Below are 20,917 nucleotides of genomic sequence, written 5' to 3'. Positions count from 1 at the left end.
TATAAAAAATGCTGCAGTTGTTGAAATCCACTCAGTTACAGGGTTAAGTCCAAATATATTTTTTAAGTTCTAATCTCTTGCTTTGGTAGAATATGTACTCGGATTACCGATTTTGTCATCATAGATTTCATTTAAAAACTTGCATTCATCGTTTGTGTAGTAGTCAAGAACTGGAGATTCTGAAAGAAAGAAAGACATAATATTATGATTAAACAACTTTTGATAACTAAAAACGATAGAAATTATGAAAACAAAAAATCGAATCTATGTATAAATACATTGAAGGTTATAAGTGACGTAAAACACTATAGATAGTGGTAAATTCGATATTTTCTCAACATAGAAAAGTATCGAAAGTACCACTTTCAATATTTTATAACTTAAGTTAAACCACGTATATTATTGAAAGTGGTAGTTTCGATAGAATACATCTCATTTTTGAGGAGGAACAGTATTGAAACTGCTACTTTCAATAGTATACTATGTTCACCTCAAAATATTGCCTGTGTACACAGTTTTTTGCAAATAATAGCAAAAGTTTTATTTAAACTATCTACTCACACTTGTCTTACATAATCTTTTACGCATAATGAAATACGAACTAATTAAGACAATATAAAATTACTTACCAGGCTTAGATTTTTCAATATTGCTTTCTACTGTTTTGCACAAATCTTTATTTGTTTATGTAATTAAATCGACGAGATGTTTACCCCGATTATTCATCTTTATTATTTAAAACTTATAATTACGTAAAGTTAACTTATATTAAACAATCACGAAATACGTCCTAGATTCGTCGCATCTAGTAGAAGACTGTCGATACTGGTAGATACATTCTGCGCTCGCGTCACACTATATCAGAACACTATCGATTCTACCCAATACCATAGTTTTCTCCGCATATATATTGTACTTTCGATACTACTTCATTAAAAAGTACTTGAAATAATTAAAATAATAAAACAAAATTTTATCTGTATAAATGCACCGTCTAATACTGTACGTAATACTGTACGTAGCGGCCGTCGAAGTATAATACATTATTCAGTTTGAATTTGATTCTACTGATTCAACCATATTTTGCCTTTGTATTTATTTATAGCAGTGTTCCACAAAAGGTGTGCCACGGCCAGTAGTAGATGTGCCACAAAAATCACAGTTTATCACAGAGTAACAGAGCACCCCACACACATACTAATTAATTTGTGTTGTACCTCCAAAAAGCTGTACCTTGAGCACAAAAAGTTTGTGGAACACTGATTACAATATGGCACTTGGTAACTTTTTCATTCCACTGTCAATATTAAAACATTTAAATGATTGGTATTATTTCTTCTCACAGTGCTTACGCCTTACTCTCTCACAGACACTCGCAGAGCTTCATATTATATTGTGTAATACATGCCTCTAAACCTGAACCTGAGGTGTAACAGAACTATTAGATAGGATCAATAATAATTTTCCCCCAGTATCAACAAACTATTGTCGAAACTCCTATGTTTTTAGATCCAGTAGAACGTACAATGAGATTACTCGGAGCACAGAACTAGACTTATTCTGTACCAGTATTGGTAGAGTAAAGAAGAACCTTAGCGACCCCTTTTTTAAATAAATTAATATCATATACAATATTACTATGTAAGTATTATGTTCTTTGTTTGCTGTTTGTTTCTTTGTTTAACTTCTCTAGCGTATTTTATGTGTGTGAAAACTTGTAATTGGCCTTCCTGTGTTACTTTAAAACTACTTGTTACTCTAGCTGTAAGTTTTCCTAAATAAATAAAAATAAAAAAAATAATAATAATAAAAAAAAAAATGTTTTCGTGAGACTAGTTTACTAGAGTGACAATATAGCCTTGCATTATTTTTGTTTCTTACACTATTTATGTAATCAAAAACTATACAACATATTGCAACATCAAAGATGTTTATTTCCTTGTTAATTATTTACACATCTTTTGCAATTCTGAAACTCGAGCCAAGCACTATATGTAAACAAGACCAACATAATATGAATGTTGATATGAATCTAAAAAAATATTTCATGCAATATTTAGTATATTTTCTACATGAATAACAACTTCAAAAGATTTTGCAATAGATTACATCTAAAGATGTATCAAGTTTGTAAAAGCTGATAGCTTATCATTAATATCATCAACAAAGTCAACAGTAAGGTGATTAGCATGTTGACTAGGTGTTTTAAAACAGCTGTAGGAAGTTTACACCAAACCAAACTTAGCTATGGAAGGAATATGAAGATTTTATCCATAAATATTTTAATTAACGTATATGTATGAAATGCGCTTTGCACAAGAATGGAAGATGCGTGTTTACAACAACAGCGTTACGTCACAAAAGGATGTTACCTGCAACTCTTCGTCCGAAATACCCTGCTTACAACTTTGCCCGCTGTCATCATTGAACTTGTACGCAGCAGCCGAGAGCAACAGAGTCCGTCTAGGGCGCAGTATCGTATATTTGAAACACTGTATCACGTCTCTAACACTACGCTCCCGCAAATACCGCCGCACCGTATTCACACCACTTCTACGAGTCCAAACGTTCCATAGTCTCAAAAATCTTAGTTCTTTGAATAGAAACTTCAACCTCACCGTAGACATGCTATAAATCAAACTTTTCACGTGTGTAGATAAATGTGCTATGTTTACCGCATTCGCCGCATCTTGATACGGACCTAATTACAAATTATAATGGAAAAATTCACGTTGGATTACCAATTTCCGAGACGGTACACGGATAACCTCCAAAATGTTGAGTAAAAAACAAACGTCAATACAGTATCCATAAGTAGTCTGTGGTCAATACTCAATTGTCATTGTCAGGTGCTGCGCCCATAGATAAAATATATAATACCTACCATCGGATATATCTCCAATGTCTCCATTATGCAATACTTGTTTAATGGAGGTCAGTGGTCAATTCGTATCGACGGCGACATTAAGCGATATAAAAAATGTGGAGCAATATCGCCGAAATAATTGCCGCAATTTATTGAAATTGCTCCATATTGCTCCACTAATTGCTCCAGATCGGTCCATTCGTGTCGCCGGGCAATTATTGCCAGTGCTACAAGCACTAAGCGCTTCTAAATGCGGTATGTGAGGGCCCAACCTCGGGCCGTGGCCCGATACTGGGTCTGCCGTGAATCACGGCAGGCCGCCTTGCCGTCCGCCGGCTTATGCAGGATAGTCTTAGAGCATTAAACCAGCCCGGAGGAGCCACGCGTAACAATTCCTAAGCAAAAATTTCTGCCACTTTCGGTGCGGGGTGAGGTAGCACACATAGACTTTTCAAACATGTCGCTATGCACGCACACAACAATAATATCGTACACACTCATAAACTACACGCACACAATCGCATACTCACACAGTCGCCCACGTAATGATGTCTGTCAGTATACAACACAATGGCATAGTAAAAAGTAAAACAATAGCAGCAAAATGAAACAAGCTGGTGCATGACATTATCGATATTCGACTATCGATGAATTCTTAAGTCTACCAGAAACACTTGATTATTTTTACCCAATTGCCGAAAAAGCGAAGGTAAATAAATAATAATTTACTAATATAAAGCAGAATTTTATTTTGTCATAACTCATAAGCAACCCATCAAGTAGGGTGTCAAAAAAAAGGTTTTAATTACAAAATATACACTACATGTATGTTTTGAAACGTAATTTTAAAAAGACAAAATGCACAGTAAAATACTGCAGTTGGGTATTGGGTATGGGTAAGGAAATATAGAAACAAATTATGTATATAGTTTAACAATTTTATTTGTTACGATAGTATATAAAATGTAAAGACTAGGGGATAGTAAAGGAAGGAGTAGTATAGTAGGAAGGAATAGTAAAAAAAAAAGATACAATTTTATTGATTTTTGAAGTGAATTAGCTTTGTGTATACATGCCTTATACACTTTTGAGGGTCACTTTTCTTAGACAAATAAGTAATTCTAACATTGGTATATTTTTCTGTTACAAGTTTTGCTAGTTCAATATTGTGCACAATGAAATCATTATCAAAATAGTGACCCCCGATGTTAGGAAAACATTGCTTGCCAATAAAGTATTCTATCACTTTTTTGTAATTTTCTGCGTCGAACAAGAACGACTAACTTTTTTGTCAGGAGTTAAATTTTTTCGGATTTGCACTTCACAAAGACGACACATATCAATAACTTCCTTCGAAGCATACTTAAGAGTTAAGACCGCCTCTACTTTTTTGATATGCTAAACTTTTCTCATTCGGTTGACCGAAAAGGTGATAAGTATGTTTGTGCCTCTATTTCTGTGATCATGTCAATCTCTTCTGAAGGATTGTCCATTAAAGGTATTTCGAATTCCTTTTGTTTCGAGCTAGAATTGATTTTTTTAATCGCGGACGTACAATTAATTGGCTCTTGTTCATCTTCAGAGTTTTCGCAAGGTTGAACCTGAAACGAACAAAAAATATACCTTGTTTACCCTCGCACTACTTTAAAAGCTGCAGATCATATTATATTTTATGCAGACATAGTCGTGGGCAAGTAAATGAAAATAACCTCTGATGAAAATTTTAAAGCTGGAATGGAGTTCTGTTTCAATCTTCTCTTATTATTTGACTGTGTGATGAAACACGAAGTTACGAAATTGTGCTCGTTCTTTTAGGAGTCCATGTTTCATGGTTCCCACATGCTTTAACCCACACACACATCGAATCCCAATATCTTTTGGAAATCTGTAAGAAAAAAATATAAAGAAATGACTCACAAAATTACGCTCGCTTTTTGGATATTATAATAATCAAAAAATGGGTTATGGGGGCTGTTTCTGTAAAAAAAAATACAATAGTTGTAAAATTTGCACGTGTTTTCTTCTATTTTTAAAAAAAAACTTTATGACTTATTTAAACTTTTTGCATAACAAAACCCGTTTTTGTTTCTTATGGTAAGTTATATTACCCTTCATTTAAGGCTATTTTTATAACAATAGGACGAAACCTCGCAGAGAAAGAATGTTTTTTGCTAACCGGTTTCGCGAAAAATTTGCCATTATGCTGTAACAGCACTAATTTTTGGTTCAACTCCCAAGCGGCCACATCTGGTCGTTAGAACAATAGATTTCCAAGAATCCGCGATCGAAGGATTAAAACTTCTTTTACAAATTAAAAAAAAATATCTAGATAAAACTTAGAGCAATAAACCAGGCTGGTTTAATGCTCTAACTGCCGCACTCAGAGTGGAACATTCATTACTTAAAATATATAATTAATTCAAAATTTTGACATAAGTCCCATACATTAACTGTCAAACTCTTCATTAAATTGAATGTTAATCATAATTTAATGTCTCTGAGTACGGCGGTAAGAGATAAAAACAAAAAAATATATCGATATGTTTTGTGATTGTGCAGTCACATCACTAAATTTGTTGAGGTGCTGCCAGATTCTTCAAGTTGAAACTGATATTTTTTATAAAATATTGACTTAAAATATAGTTCAATCGGAAAGTGTAAAAATAATCTTAAACATGCTTGGTAAATTTACTAATAAATTGTTAGAATATTATGTGTTTTTTTTTTAATATATACCGATATAAATGCGGTGTTATTGCAGCATTTCCTTAAAAATTCACACGAATCTATAATAATCATTATTAATTCAATACAATAGACAAATTTAAATAATAATTGTAAACGAAAAAATCAGTTTTAGTATCAAACTTAACTACAAAACTTGCTCAGAATATTGCATTCTATAAGATACTGGCAACACCTTAGTACAAATGAATATTTTTCTATTTTTGCTAAAAAAGTGCATTATTTAATAGTATTTGAACAATTTAATACTTACAGATGAAATGTAATATTATCCTTTTGTAGGTTTGAAGTTTGTGACCTATTTTTACACCAAAAAACACTGCAATTCGGCATTTTCACCGGAGCTTATTCTGCGCGTAATGTAACCCGACTAATGGCGGACGACGCGCGGCAACTAGTTTTATATAACGGGTATGACCGCCGCTCTTGTAACTTTGGCAGAGGGGTATGCCTATGAGTGGCGCCTCCGGGCTGGTTTAATGCTCTAAGAGGATAGTGAATGGTGTCGCAGGCCTGCATGGCCGGCCGGCAATGATACCATTCAACCTGCATAATCCGGCGCCCGGCGGACAGCAAGGCGGCCTGCCGCAAGCACTTTTACACACGATTCGCGAACGAACCCCGTCCATCCAACCAAATGTCAAACCGAAATGACATATTTTGTAAAATTGTTTTCAGAGTTTAAACTCTATACTATTGTAATAAAGTTCCAAATGCCAAAAAGCTACCTTTTCGTTAAGTGTTACCAATCCTGAAATAAATATTTTCCCCACACTGTAATCTGTATATTTGCATAGTAAGGCTCTCTGGGCTCTGGCTGGATACAAAAATGTTTTTGCTATGAAATAGAAATGATTTTGTTGTCAATTAATTTGTAATTTTTTTGACTATGTCTCGGTTGTATCTAGAAGTGTTTTTTTTTTATGAAATAAGGAGGCAAACGAGCAAACGGGTCACCTGATGGAAAGCAACTTCCGTCCTCCATGGACACTCGCAGCATCAAAAGAGCTAGAGGTGCATTGCCAGCCTTTTAAGAGGGTTGAGGGTTATAGGGGAGGGTAGGGATAGAAAGGGAAGGGAATAGGGTAGGGCATTGGGCCTCCGGTTAACTCACTCACTCGGCGAAACACAATGCAAGCACTGTTTCACGCTGGTTTTCTGTGAGAACGTGGTATTTCTCCAGTCGAGCCGGCCCATTCGTGCTTAAGCATGGCTCTCCCACGTATTAAGTATCGGTTTTATTATTTTATCGGTTTGGAAATATCAATATTATGAAGCCACTATAAACTATTCAAGAAGAATTAAAAGCACAGTTTTTGAAACTAAAAACAGAATATTTAGAAAAAAAGATTTAACGAATTTAATTGAAGATACAATATCCACTTAATTAAAAAATTACAAAATTCAAAATATGTCCAAGGGAAAAAATCACAAAGTCATAATATGTGTATAGAATATTAGTTGTTTAAACTAAGTTTAATTTTATTACAAATGGAATATGAAGAAGTTTTCTAAGCCCGGGCACGCACCTTCGTATGAAACTGCCATAGACGACGCGCAACTGGCCGCAACGCTACCTGCAGCCACACCATACTTTCGGTGGCCGCTAGAGCGCGCCCGGGCAAAGAAGTCGGTTATAAAAAGAAAAAAAGTCGCGGCGGCATGCATTTCCCTCGGGTCTTGCGGGAAATAATATTTTTGGACTGGCAACATAGTCACTTTTTCTTTCATTTCTTCGTGACGGCCAACAACGAGCGGCGGTGTTTGTTCGATCGCTTGGTCACGTTCACGTCATCTTTTTTAGCTTCTAATGTCTGAATTTTGCATCCCACATGCTTAGGGGTAACCGAAATAAGAAAAAAAGCAAGAACCCTAGAACGAGAAGAAAAGTGCGCGTAAGAGGGCCTGTAAACTTAAATGTAAACTAGAAAGTGTGTGAGTGGAGTCGCGAGGTGTCTCGTCCGTCCGGTTCGATCTGGATTTTAGCAGTTTGAACCGCGAGTCAGACCCCTTTCCCCCAAATTAAGTGCAGTGCTTTGGACAATATTTCTTTTCGTATAATCGCAATTTGAAGTTTCTGAGTTTTGTTACTTGAGTTACACCAGTCCAAAATGTCTGAAGAATCGTCAGCAGATCGCAACGTCGAAATATGGAAGATCAAGAAACTCATAAAGAGCCTGGAAATGGCGAGAGGGTTAGTATTTGTCGTGCAATATAATCGTAATTACTTTGCGCCATGTGTTGTTTGGGGCCTTATTGATGACATAGCGAAGTTTTTGGCGTTTTGATTGGATAAATTGCCAACTAAGCTAGGCTGCGTCAATCGGCCGCACGATACATGCGCGAATTTACATGCGCGTATCATAACCTCGTATCACGCTAGAGGAATAATGCCTAATTTCTTATAATACGTCCTAATGCAAGTCATTTGCAATAAATCTCGTAGATTTTACGTTCAAAAACTTTGGAAAATGTTGCCCAATCATGTTGTGTGAAATGAATGTCAAGTGGCAACTTAATGTTGAATATTGATCTATTTTTGATCAGCATTACGCTAGTTTTATGCATTATACACGTCATAAAGATTTGTTAATTTGCCAAGTAACAAACACAAATGCTTTGTTCTTTTATGTAATGCAATCCTGATCCAAACGATTAGGTTCCAATTTTGAATTCTTGTTGCTATGTAACTATGACCTATGTACACAAGACTTTTTTTTTTCACAATTTAAGCAACTCGTAGCAACTCTCTCAACTGTAATTTCTACCATCAAGTTTGCTTTAGTCTGAGTAGCTGAAATAAAAAACAAAACAGCTGTTCCATTGCGCAGTGTTACCAGGCTTTGATTTTGTCCAAAGTGCAGACAGTTCTGAACAACATGATGATCTTTCATTTTAAAACTTAGGTTAAAATAAATTTGGCAATTTTTGCCACCACAATCTCTCAAGGTTTATTGTTATTTCATGGAAAATTTATCTCTGAAGGTCATTTCCTGCCTTTTCTTAGCTGATCACCTGGTGATTGTTTTGTAAATACAATATTACATCATATTTTTAACACACTTCCAAAAATGAGGTGACAGGCCATATAAGGGGCTTACTATAATTTTAGCAATAAGTTTAGAATGATTCTATGTAAACAAATTATTGATGTACCTATTTGTAGTAACTTGTAACCCTTATTGCAAAAATTTTAATTTGTTTTTCATAAATGTTAACATCAACATAGATCAGACAGTTAATAAAACCAGAAAAAGTATGTTTATTTATATTATAGTTCCTACTTTAAGGCCCTGTTTCACCACTTCCTGATAAGGCTATCCACCAATTAACTTGACAGATCAAGTATGGAAAATCTGTCAAAAAAGTTGTGAATAGCCTATTAGGCACTTTATCAGAAAGTGGTGAAACAGGCCCTAAATGTCCTTATTCCTTTATAAATAATAATATAACTTAAGAGTCTGGGTGCCATTGAAATTCTCATACAAATGTAATACCAAGATCATTTCCCATACAAGAATATTTAACATATTTGAGTTATTATTCAACTGATAGTATACCTAATTAACTATGTTTCTGTACAAAGATTCACTGCAAAATATTTACATATCAAAAATATGAACATACAATATTTACATACTAAATTGTAATCGTTCATATTTTTTGGCATGTAAACATTTTGCAGTAAATCTTTGTACAGAAACCTAGGTATGTACTATCTTAAGCTGAATTATAACTCAAATATGGTAAATATTCTCATATGGGAAATGATCTTGGTATTTATTATGTTTGTATGAGAATTTCGATGGCACCCGGACTCTTAAGTTAACAATACATCAAAGATTTTTTTTAAATAAATAAATTCATAGATTGTAATATCAAACTCTTTCACATATAAATTATTGTTTTAGAAATGGAACATCCATGATATCTCTAATCATTCCACCCAAGGATCAAATATCTCGTGTATCCAAAATGTTGGCTGATGAATTTGGTACAGCGTCCAACATCAAGTCGCGGGTCAACAGACTCTAACTCTTTCACATATAAATTATTGTTTTAGAAATGGAACATCCATGATATCTCTAATCATTCCACCCAAGGATCAAATATCTCGTGTATCCAAAATGTTGGCTGATGAATTTGGTACAGCGTCCAACATCAAGTCGCGGGTCAACAGACTCTCCGTGCTCGGTGCTATCACATCTGTACAGCACAGACTAAAGCTGTACACTAAAGGTATTTTTTTTTAATTTGTAATTTTTTTCATGCATTTTTTCTTTTGCAGTCACTTTTTTTTTCAGTTTAGATTATAAATTTCTGTTTTAAATCAACTAAAACTAATCTAAGGGCTAGTTAATAGAAATTTATAAGCTAGTTACCTAGTTATATATATTTTTATAATTTTTTTTAAATGTTTCAGTCCCACCAAATGGTTTAGTGATATACTGTGGTACAATCGTCACAGAGGAGGGCAAGGAAAAGAAGGTTAACATTGATTTTGAACCATTCAAGCCCATCAACACGTCTTTATACCTGTGCGATAACAAGTTCCACACCGAAGCCCTGACGGCACTGCTCGCTGATGACAATAAGTTTGGTTTCATTGTTATGGATGGTAACGGAGCCCTATTCGGTACCCTACAAGGCAACACTCGGGAGGTGAGTTTTCATAATTATCTACTACTTTTTTTAGTATAATAGATTGAGACAATAAAACCAATGTATATTTCTTACAAGGATATTCGGAAATTTGACGACATAGTGGGTATAAAATAGTAAGAAACAAGATAGTAACAGAAATATTTAAATAAAAATGTCAAAGAACTGTAAAAAGCAATGCCTTTCTTAATTTATATTTACAATTTTTTGAATAACCTTTTTTTTTATTTTTTAACTAAAATCCCACTGTCATAGTAAATACTCTTTGTTGCTTCCTCCAGCCTCACCTTATTTTTATATATAGCCCAGGCATAGGTCTACCAGAATCTGATGGCAATTTTGACAGCAGATTTTCAGAAAATATCCTTGATCATCGGATAAATTTTTATATTCGCATGTTTCACACACAGAATAAGCTGCTAAAGGAAGAAATAAGAATCAAAATGTTTTATTCCTATTACCCCGGTATTGCTTGAGTCAATTTAGTTTCTCACTTTTGCCATCAGATTCTGGTAGACCTATATAATATATATAATAACCTACCTCAACTTCCATCAGGTCCTGCACAAGTTCACAGTAGATTTGCCGAAGAAGCACGGTCGCGGTGGTCAGTCGGCGTTGCGTTTCGCGCGTCTGCGTATGGAGAAACGGCACAACTACGTGCGGAAGGTGGCCGAGGTGGCCACTCAGCTGTTCATCAGTGCCGACAGACCCAACGTGGCCGGCCTCATCCTGGCCGGTTCCGCCGACTTCAAGACTGAACTGTCCCAGTCCGATATGTTTGATCCGGTAAATATTGTCACTCGGCTTTTGGGCAATAACTTGTTTGCCTTCATAGGTTTACAAGTTATTGCCTAAGAAAAACCTACTAACTGCCGAATCGACGAAACAAAATAAAGGCGACGAATTGTCAAAAGTTCATGATTCATATAAAAGCTTTTTGACAAAAGAGAATGTTTTGATAATAATTTGTAAATTGTACCTTTGTTTGGTAAGACAAAGGCACAAGCTGTTTTACTCTTGCTAATTGTATTTGAATGTTCAATTTGAAAGTATGTTTAAGGATATTGCTATAAAAACATTTGACTTTCTTTCCAGCGTCTGCAATCTAAAATCATCAAACTGGTGGATGTGTCCTATGGCGGTGAGAACGGGTTCAACCAGGCCATCGAGCTGGCTGCGGAGTCGCTGCAGAATGTCAAGTTCATTCAGGAGAAGAAACTCATTGGCAGATATTTTGATGAGATCTCACAGGTATGTACTGATGCCACTAATAATTAGTTATCAATGAGGGTAGTCAATATATCATTTGCCACCAGGAGGACAGTAGGGTCTTTCATGTCAAATGTTGTCTCCGATATAAGATATTTGACAGCTATATCGTGATATGTGGAATCTATTTCGTGACCGCTGTTCGATATGACAATTGACACGATAGAGTATAGACTCTATGGCTACATAGCCCCAAACTTCCCTCACTACTAAGACGGTAATTTGCATATTTTTAGACTGGAGTTTCCCACCTTGGAATATTCAGTCTTTGGCTCGTATACTAACGTCCATAATATGTAAATGTGGCAGCCTGGGTTAATGTTGGCCATTGTTTGTGACGTTTTGAAATACATTTATATGTTTTCAGTTCAAACTATAGCCAACTCCATTAGACAAGACGTCATAAAACTTCATACTATGAAGTTCTTTCTCGTGAATATATTTTCGTTTATCGCGCAGGAACCGTACATTTCCGGGATATAACAAATATTTTTCTTTCCCTAGACCTTAAGTATCCTCATACTAAATTTAAGCAAAATTGGTTCAGAACGTTGGGCGTGAAGAGGTAACAGACAGACAGACACACTTTCGCATTTATAACATGAGTATGAAATTATTAATTTGAATACATTTTTGGTGTTGTGTTGTAGGACACGGGGAAGTACTGTTTCGGTGTGGACGACACGTTGCGGGCACTGGAGCTTGGGGCCGTTGAGACTCTCATCTGTTGGGAGAACCTCGACATACAGAGGTGAGATATTCACTTAATACTATAGTGTGTGCGTTTTATGATGATATGCGTGACACATTATAATTGACAATAGTAGGGAAGTTACCTAACAAAAATAAATCGATAGTTTAAAAATATCGAATCACTTCGTAAAGGAATTGCAAACGAAATTATCGATTTCGTACTGACATTTCAGTGGTGCCAGCGATTTAAGATGGCCGCCCTTTTTTATCGATTTGATTTCGATTCAATAGAGTCAATCTCTATTGACATAAGTTCCATTTCATGCATATGACATTTTACAAATGTTTTCGTAACAATAATTTTATACTCCTATTTCACAGTTAATATTTATAATTTTTATTAATAAGTTAGTATTTAGCATCTTTTCATTTACAATTATAGGAAACATTTGTTTTTGTAGATGGAATATAATTTATTTCATTTTGATTTTTTTTGTTTTCTTGTAAAAAAACCTGTAGCAAGGAACATGAAAACTGTCACCCATATCATCTTATAACGCACAAACTATAAGTGCTTCCCGTGATCTTGACATAGGAGTTATGACGCGGGTCCCCCGATAGAACGTTATAAAGATATTAGACAGAGTTTTCAACGTACAGGACATACCAGTCTATATGTGCCAAATTTCATCGAAATCGTCGTAGTAGTTTCTGAGCCTATTCAAACAAACATTAGCTTTTTCTAACATTAAAGCAAAAGTCGTTTGACAAACGCTTCAACAAATTTTAGAACTTTGCTATAATGATAAAATATTATATGGTTAACAATTTTTTCGCAGATATGTTCTAAAATCCCACGCCACAAACCAGGAGACCATTTTGCATCTCACACCCGAGCAGGAGAAAGACAAGTCCCATTTCACAGACAAGGAGGTAAGTCACAAATTAATTATAATTACATGTTTTCCTTTGACAATCATTGATATCCCAAAAAGGCATCCTCTTTCTCACACTAAGTAAAAACAAGCAAATAAACAGAAAGAAAGCAGACTAATAAAAAGAAAGCAAATGTTTGTGTGTTTGTTATTTCATCATCCAAAATTCTAAGCGAGTTTTGACTTTAAATTAGTTTTTAGCTCTGGAGTAACACATATTGATAACCTAATATTATTCTCTGACGAAATAGAAAAGTGCTTCCTATGTTACTATGTTTAGTAACAGTTTTTATTGAGTAGTATATTAATACATAAATTATAATTTCCAGAGCGGAGTTGAGCTGGAGCTGGTGGAGTGTCAGCCGCTGCTGGAGTGGCTGGCCAACAACTACAAGTCGTTCGGAGCCACTCTCGAGATCATCACGGACAAGAGCCAGGAGGGCAGCCAGTTTGTGCGCGGATTTGGTGGCATTGGCGGTGAGTACAGCCGTACCAGAGCTTACCCCCACCCGTATAGCATATTGATGATATAGGGAAGATATTTTGGTTCCAATTTAGTTGATTTTATATTATAAACTGCCGCACTCAGAGACGAATATTAATTCTATTCTATTCTAATTAGCCGTTTGTGTCCCACCTGCTGGGCAAAGGCCTCCCCTCATTCCTTCCGCACATCTTCCCTTCCCTACCCTATTACCTCTTAAAAGGCCGGCAACGCAACTGCAGCTCTTTTGATGTTGCGAGTGTCCATGGGCTACGAATGTTGCTTTCCACCAGGTGACCCGTTTACTCGTTTGTCTCCTTATTTTACATTAAAAATTCGGTCAAAATTCTAACCCTAATTTAAATGATTGACCTTATTATAATGAATATACATTTTTTAAAGTTCTGAGTATGTCCCATAATATTTAAGAATTTTGACATCTAGTGTAAGATAGCTGAACTACGTAGTAACATCAACATCGACCTAAGCTAGTAGTTTTGCTTTTACACGATAGGTGAAATATGGAAAAGTGGGCGGAGCTTGACACCCCTTCACCCCGCAAATTGTCACGCGTTGTTTCTTAAGGAAATTTGATTAACACACCTCCTCTCTGTATTAGCTCCGTGGGTAGGATGCACATGTCGACGTGTTTACGTTTTTGCGAACATACGTTACGTTTTTGGTAACTGTAATTAAATTAAGATTTTGACTTAAGCCCCTTGCCCCTTTGACATTATCTGTCAAACTCTTAATTAAATTGAAGGTTAATCATAATTAAATGTCTCTGAGTACGGCCGCAAAATGCTAGGATTATGAGGTTTTTTGACATAAGTTTATCATAACTTCCCTACTCATGAAAAAGTAGCTGACAGATGTTTCACGTCATGTGTTTTTCTCATTTTGTTGCGTAGGTATGCAAACAGTTTCAAGAGGGTTCTTACAATTAAAAGCAGGTTAAGCCCCAATTTCACCAACGACTGTCAAAGTTAACGCTCGAATTAGTATCACTTTACCTCTTTCATTTTTCTTATGAATGAAAGAGAAGACATGACATTTTAACATGCTGTTAACACTAACATACGTTGGTGAAATTGGGGCTGAATATCTCATATGACGAATGTTTTTCTCCGTGCGACAAAAGTTTTCTAAAATCTTCAAAATCTCTAAATCTTTACTATAATTAGTAAATAGCTGTTAATGAGAAGATGTAGGTCTACCAGAATCTGATGGCAAATTTTTGACAGCAGGTTTTCAAAGAATATCCTCGATTATTTGTATGTTTCACACACAAAATAAGCCGCTAAAGGAATAAAAAAGGATGAAAATGTTTTATTCCAATTACCCCGGTATTGCTAGAGTTAATTTATTTTCTCACTTTTTGCCATCAGATTCTGGCAGATCTATAAAAGTTGAGCTTTAATAATTCTTTATTATCTTTATAAAAGATCTAGGAATAAATTAGTATAATATGCAAAGACATACTGGGTGCGAACAAAATGTTTAAATAATTTTTTAAACTTTTTGCTAAGTTTTTTGTCATATTTAAATCAGTCAATACTTTTTCAAATAAAGACTATACTATATCTGAGTGTATAATAATGTAAATATGGAAAGGTAGTGTGCAAAATTATAATCAGTTTAACAAAGTTTCTTATGGCTGCGATAAACATTATATTAAATAAAAGTAAAATATGATTTTAAGTTTATTTTGCACATTACTTCGATTTTAGACTATAATTATAATTTGACCCTTTAGTTAACCCGATGTGTTTTAAGCTAGAGATGTACTTGGACTTGCCCTTTCCCCGTAAGACTTAAACCCCTTAGGCTAAAAGATTGTGTTGGCTAAGATATTGTACATATTTCTGTGGACCATGCATAGTAGTAATAATATTGACGGTATTAACATGTTTTTATCTCTAAATTATATTTTTTATTCCTAAAATAATAATTCAAAGTACACAGTAGTCCCAGTACATCCCGAGCCTAAAACTCATACATAAACGCACACATAAAAAAATCAACTGTTCTAAGCCTTGGACAAATTGTAAAAAATCTTATATGCTTATTTCACAATTTATGTATGCGTTTGTGTACAAAGTATACTAATACAGTCTTTCTTTCCTTTTTCTGCTGCTCGGACTCCGCTGGACTAACAATAGGCATTTTGCGATACAAGGTGGACTTTCAGTCGCTGCAGCTAGACGAACCGCTGGACGATGTTGACCTCGACGACTATTAGGGTTTAGGATTCAAACTAACGGGCAACGGCATCATAGAGTCAGTTTACAGAGTAGTTTCACCGAATGTTGAAATAGCTTGGTTCATTTTCATTTGTTCTTTATTGTCTAATAATCTTGTGGTTTATTATTCAGTTGTAAGAAATAACCCATTGTTTATTTATGCTGTCAATACATTTTAAAATTCATTGTTCTCAGTTTAAACTTGTACGTTTTTCGGTTCTACTTCTCAAGTATCTCTAGTAAATATCTCTATGATGCTCCTGCCCCCTCTAGATTACATATAGAACAGATCATAACGCTTGTAAGATTATTTTAGACTGATATATTATTACGGGGTGGCAGATAGGCTAATTAATAAAAAGTGTTCACAAGGCGTTTTAAGTGTTTTTAAAACAAAAATCATTCCGCCTCTAAAAAATATCATTTTAAAGATAAAGATACATTTAAATTATCTGTTATTTTATTTATACATTTATTTTTTGTTGCTATCAGACGGACGCTAATCTGCCACTCGACAAATGATCACAATTCACAAATTAATTTTGTCTCTCTCCTTCCTTCGTCCCTCTCTCTCTCTCACACACGTTTCCAACGCTAGCTCACAATTTAGCCGGATATTGGATAGACATAGGTTTGGATCAGTTACGAAGTGTAGATCTTTTTCACTAGAAAAAGATAGAAACCAATAATTTTATTAAAATATTTCTCGATATTCATGAATAAATTAGTTGACTATTATTCAATTATTAAAACGAGCTTATAGTTTTTATGAAATTGTTTCGTAATAATTATGTTTTGATCTGTCCTTGCTTTAATCTCTTTAGGATTTATTTAAAATTTTAAATTACTAATCTATTGTCCTGTATTTTATAATTATTATGACCCCTTCTAATCTCTGTATCGCTTACGAGTTACGAGATATAAACCAGAAAGGCCTTTAGCAATAGTGTACGCCTTATCGTAGTTTTACGGGAAAGATTTGATTGCACGAGAACATTGTATAATGACAGAAGTTCCCACCTGTCCCACTCTCTATCCCTCCCCGAATAAAACAAATTCTAACTGGTCACTAAAACATAATCCGACAAAAAAGGATCAAAATAAATAAAAGCGAAAGTGCAATATGAATGAGACAAAATATTTTCAATTTAATTGAAAAAAAAACCTCAAGAACATTTCAGCATATTTTTGATCCTATAAATTGGATGTTTCCTATTTAAATGTATCTAGAAATGGAATACACTTTTGTATTACAATAAGGAATAATCTGTGGACGGAGAAGAAAATATTTTTCTAATTATATAAAAGAAATAAAAAATGGTGGTTAAATACTCACCGATATAAAATTCTGAAGCAATAATGCGGTCACTGTAGGTAAGAAGTACCTAAAATGCAGCCGATATCAACCAAGTCTTTCCCTTTTACACATGAAATACATAGACTGCTTGGACATTGGTTCTGATATAACATAAAAATGGATTTTGAGATTTAAAAGTTTTCTGAAATGTAAAACCTCACAAACGAGAATTTTTTTGGTATTTAAAAATACCTGTATATTTTACTATTAAAAATATTTATGGAGCGTTTCACTATTGAAGTTCCGGTGTCTGTCTATCATGTGACGTTTCCACTATGCCAGACAAGAACAGATCTTGTTATTCGCTGTGTAAATATTTTTATTGGTAAGGGACGTAGGGGTATTTGTGATGAAAGAGCCGGAAGCAATGTTTTTGACCGTCAATTTCCAAGCAGCAGTCGGAACACATTCACGCGAAACGGGAAAGCATACATGACATGCAGGCAGGAATGGAATTTATTTATTTTAATTATTTGCAACAATACTACATTAAAATTAGATTGTATTAACGGTTTTTGAGTGCAATTATATTTAAGATGTATTTTAGATTATTTTAAATTGAGAGTAGTTTTAAGTTGACGAATTATAATTTTAGGACGCGTACGGAACGTATAAGGATTGTACAATGTATGCTTTCTGATATATAAAGTTTGCAATATTTATTAGAGTTTTCTTCAGAACCTGTCAATGTTAATTTGAAAAACTAGGATTTTATTAACTTTACCCATTTAATATCCTCAGTTGATAAGAAATTGCCTTGTTATAAAGATAAACAGAAACTAATACAATTTAAACTTATAATTCAATATTCATTTCTAATTTCTGTATAACATGGATTCAAGGTAAGACCAACTGTTGCATGGTCCTTGTAGTTTTGTTGTTTGCACTTTTCCTTTTTTAAATACACAGATTTGTAGTTTTAGTTATAGACGTAGTGTCGTATTTTATTGTTACACTTCTACTGTTTTTTGTGTTAGGCATGCGGTTCTTTTTTCAATAAACACAATTATTTTTATTGTCTTACTATAATATAAATCATAATAAACATAATCGCATGAACTTTTAAAAAAATAAATAATTATACACTTTTCTTGCACTTATTGTCCCTAGTAGACAAGTGGCAAAAGTTTATCGTAAACGCTAACAAAATGTATGCGATTTGACATAAGTCATCGCTTCGCTAGCGAATACTTATGTCAAATCCCATACATTTTGTGGGGTTGGCGTTTACGATGATCGATTGCCGCTTGTCTAGGCCCTCTGTTGTGTAAATAGTAACTTAATGTAATAAATCTAATATAATAAAGTGGAATACCAACTCACTGAGCTAGCCATTAAAAAAGAAGAAGAAAGTGGAATAAGTGCAAGGAAAGTGTATAATTATTTAAATGATCATGGATTTCCACCAAGAAGTTACAGTACATTCAATTACTTTAAGTTATTTTTAATTTTCTTTCTTCCTTTTGTTTTTATTTTCTGTGTTTTCATATTTTGATCAAACCTCTGTCCAACATTCAGAACTTTAAAGTGTATATTTTAATGAGTGATGTGTATATTTTCCAGGTCTTCTCCGTTACAAGGTGGACTTCCAGTCGATGCAGTTGGACGATGAAGAGATTGACAACCTGTACGATATCGATGACTACTAAACTCCAGCCGGTGTCAGCGCTCGTGGGAACATGTGGGGGGTAGAATAATATAACCTGTGTTTGTTGGTACCTTTACAAGTGCTACTGTCCGTAGTAGCAGCAGCAACGAAAAATGTATGATATATTATGTACGGTATTATGAAAGATTTTTCTAAAGTGCCTTATTTTGAACTTGTAAACTACCACACAAATACAGGTTCTAAAAGTATTAGCGAAGTTTCAATAAATTTGCTACATTTTATTGAATTTGTTTAAGAAATTATTATAAAATATACACGGACGAGTAATTGCTACTTGTCTATCCGGAGTAAAGGTTTCAAATTGTTGTATGAGACTTGCGGTGGCGGGTTCGGTTCCCTGTGGAAGTTCATATTATGTTAATACTCCAATGTTAAGTTTATAAATCTGTATACTGTTGCGTTGTAGGCGGGAGACGGACCCGCTTCGGATCTCTGGGACTCTCTTGCATTTACTCGTAGCGTTGTGACTGGTATCCGGTGTCACCATAATCCCAGGTCGCTTGTATGTTACTGTTATACAATTTTAATTTATTTTTACCACGAGTTGCGGAAATCATTTCGACACACATACAATAGTTGTCGCCGCAACATTTGTGTGAGAACCACGCGAGAGAATGGTAAAATATGTATTATCGGTATTTTCCGATTGGAACAATGAAATTGTGCAATACATTTTTAAATTTGTATATAACCAAATGTTAAAGAAGTCTCTCGCGTGCATCTTATTCTTGGGATCCAGTCACAAATATATCATTCACAAAGTCATATAAAAAGGGATCAAAATTGTACAATACTGTGTCTAAAATATACAAAGGATTTTAGATTTTGTAACAGAAAATTTTGGGCCCTTTTGGACCCAGCAAATGATGCGGCGATTGTAAACTCTCTGGTGATATCCAAATTTTAAAGCACTTTTCTAAATAGATGTATTGCAATAAACTTAAAAACCAAGTTTCTTGTATTATTTCTTCCATATTTAATCCCAATTATAATACCAGCGGACCAAACAGCTGGGCTGATTTGTATAATATCTAATTTCTAAATACAAAAATTTAAGTAAATAAAATGGGTCCAGCCGTTCAGTGACACAGTAGAATTAAAATAATTTTAAATAAAGAGTCTGAATTGAAGTTTTGTGCCTCGATACTAATTACTAGTTACTACAGCTCGACAGAGCTTAAAATGAACGTGGTGAAAAAAGGAACTAACGCTGCCATCATACAAAAACGTCATTTTTGACAGTTCTCCTTTACCAGCAGGCGCAGCAGCGGTCCCGCCCACACATTGATTTGATTATAGTTTGTGCGTTTTATGATGATATGCGTGACACATTATAATTGACAATAGTAGGGAAGTTACCTAACAAAAATTAATCGATAATTAAAAATATCGAATCACTTCGTAAAGGAATTGCAATCGAAATTATCGATTTCGTACTGACATTTCAGTGGTGCCGGCGATTTAAGGCCGTGCGCCCATTGCGACTTTTTGTAGCGATGCAGTCGCGATACTGTCGCATATTTGCATCGATACAGTCGCGATGCAGTCGCTAGGTGTGTGTTTTGTATGGAGTTGCAAATGCGTCTAACGCGCGTTAGTAGTGATGCAGTCATGCGCTTCATAGTCGCGCGACTGCATCGCTACTAAAAGTCGCAGTGGGCGAAGGCCCTAAGATGGCCGCCCTTTTTATCGATTTGATTTCGATTCAACTGAGTCAATCTCTATTGACATAAGTTCCGTTTCATGCATCTGAGATTTTTCAAATGTTTTCATAACAATAATTTTATACTCCTATTTCACAGTTAATATTTATAATTTTATATTAATAAGTTAGCACTTAGCAACATTTCATTTTTATTCATTTATAATTATAGGAAACATTTGTTTTTGTAGATGGAATATAATTTATTACAATTTGATTTTTTTTCTTGTAAAAAAAACCCGTAGCAAGGAATATGAAAACCGTCACCCATATCATCTTATAACGCACA

At 34.6% G+C, this 20,917-nt stretch overlaps 2 protein-coding genes across 6 annotated transcripts in view; one reads left to right on the top strand and one right to left on the bottom strand.

Moving 5' to 3' along the window:
• LOC121740379 (stAR-related lipid transfer protein 7, mitochondrial) overlaps nucleotides 1-2,771 on the bottom strand; it is a 73,154-nt gene extending 70,383 nt beyond the window's left edge. For both annotated transcript variants that reach the window (XM_042133061.1, XM_042133062.1), the window contains exon 1: nucleotides 2,373-2,771. In XM_042133061.1, the coding sequence (XP_041988995.1) occupies nucleotides 2,373-2,627 (255 nt within the window). In that variant the 5' untranslated portion in view covers nucleotides 2,628-2,771. The remainder of the gene's footprint in view (nucleotides 1-2,372) is intronic.
• A 4,560-nt stretch (nucleotides 2,772-7,331) lies between these two features.
• Nucleotides 7,332-19,866, top strand: LOC121740381 (eukaryotic peptide chain release factor subunit 1). Of its 4 annotated transcripts, none has more exons than XM_042133064.1 (10): nucleotides 7,332-7,805; nucleotides 9,523-9,619; nucleotides 9,772-9,850; nucleotides 10,035-10,273; nucleotides 10,832-11,062; nucleotides 11,372-11,527; nucleotides 12,196-12,296; nucleotides 13,078-13,171; nucleotides 13,503-13,650; nucleotides 18,821-19,866. In XM_042133064.1, the coding sequence occupies exons 1-10, from the start codon at nucleotides 7,723-7,725 to the stop codon at nucleotides 18,904-18,906; spliced, it is 1,314 nt and encodes a 437-aa protein (XP_041988998.1). In that variant the 5' UTR covers nucleotides 7,332-7,722; the 3' UTR covers nucleotides 18,907-19,866. The 4 variants fall into 4 exon arrangements, with proteins under 4 accessions (XP_041988998.1, XP_041988999.1, XP_041989000.1 ...); XM_042133065.1 differs by lacking the exon at nucleotides 18,821-19,866 and adding an exon at nucleotides 15,820-17,917; XM_042133066.1 differs by lacking the exon at nucleotides 9,523-9,619 and having other exon boundaries at nucleotides 9,675-9,850.
• Nucleotides 19,867-20,917: the final 1,051 nt, after the last annotated feature.

The sequence above is a fragment of the Aricia agestis genome, chromosome 3 (assembly GCF_905147365.1).
Source record: "Aricia agestis chromosome 3, ilAriAges1.1, whole genome shotgun sequence".
In the NCBI taxonomy this organism is placed as follows: Eukaryota; Metazoa; Arthropoda; class Insecta; order Lepidoptera; family Lycaenidae; genus Aricia; species Aricia agestis.
Note: the sequence above shows the minus strand (reverse complement) of the source record. Positions and strands in the feature narration are given on the sequence as shown.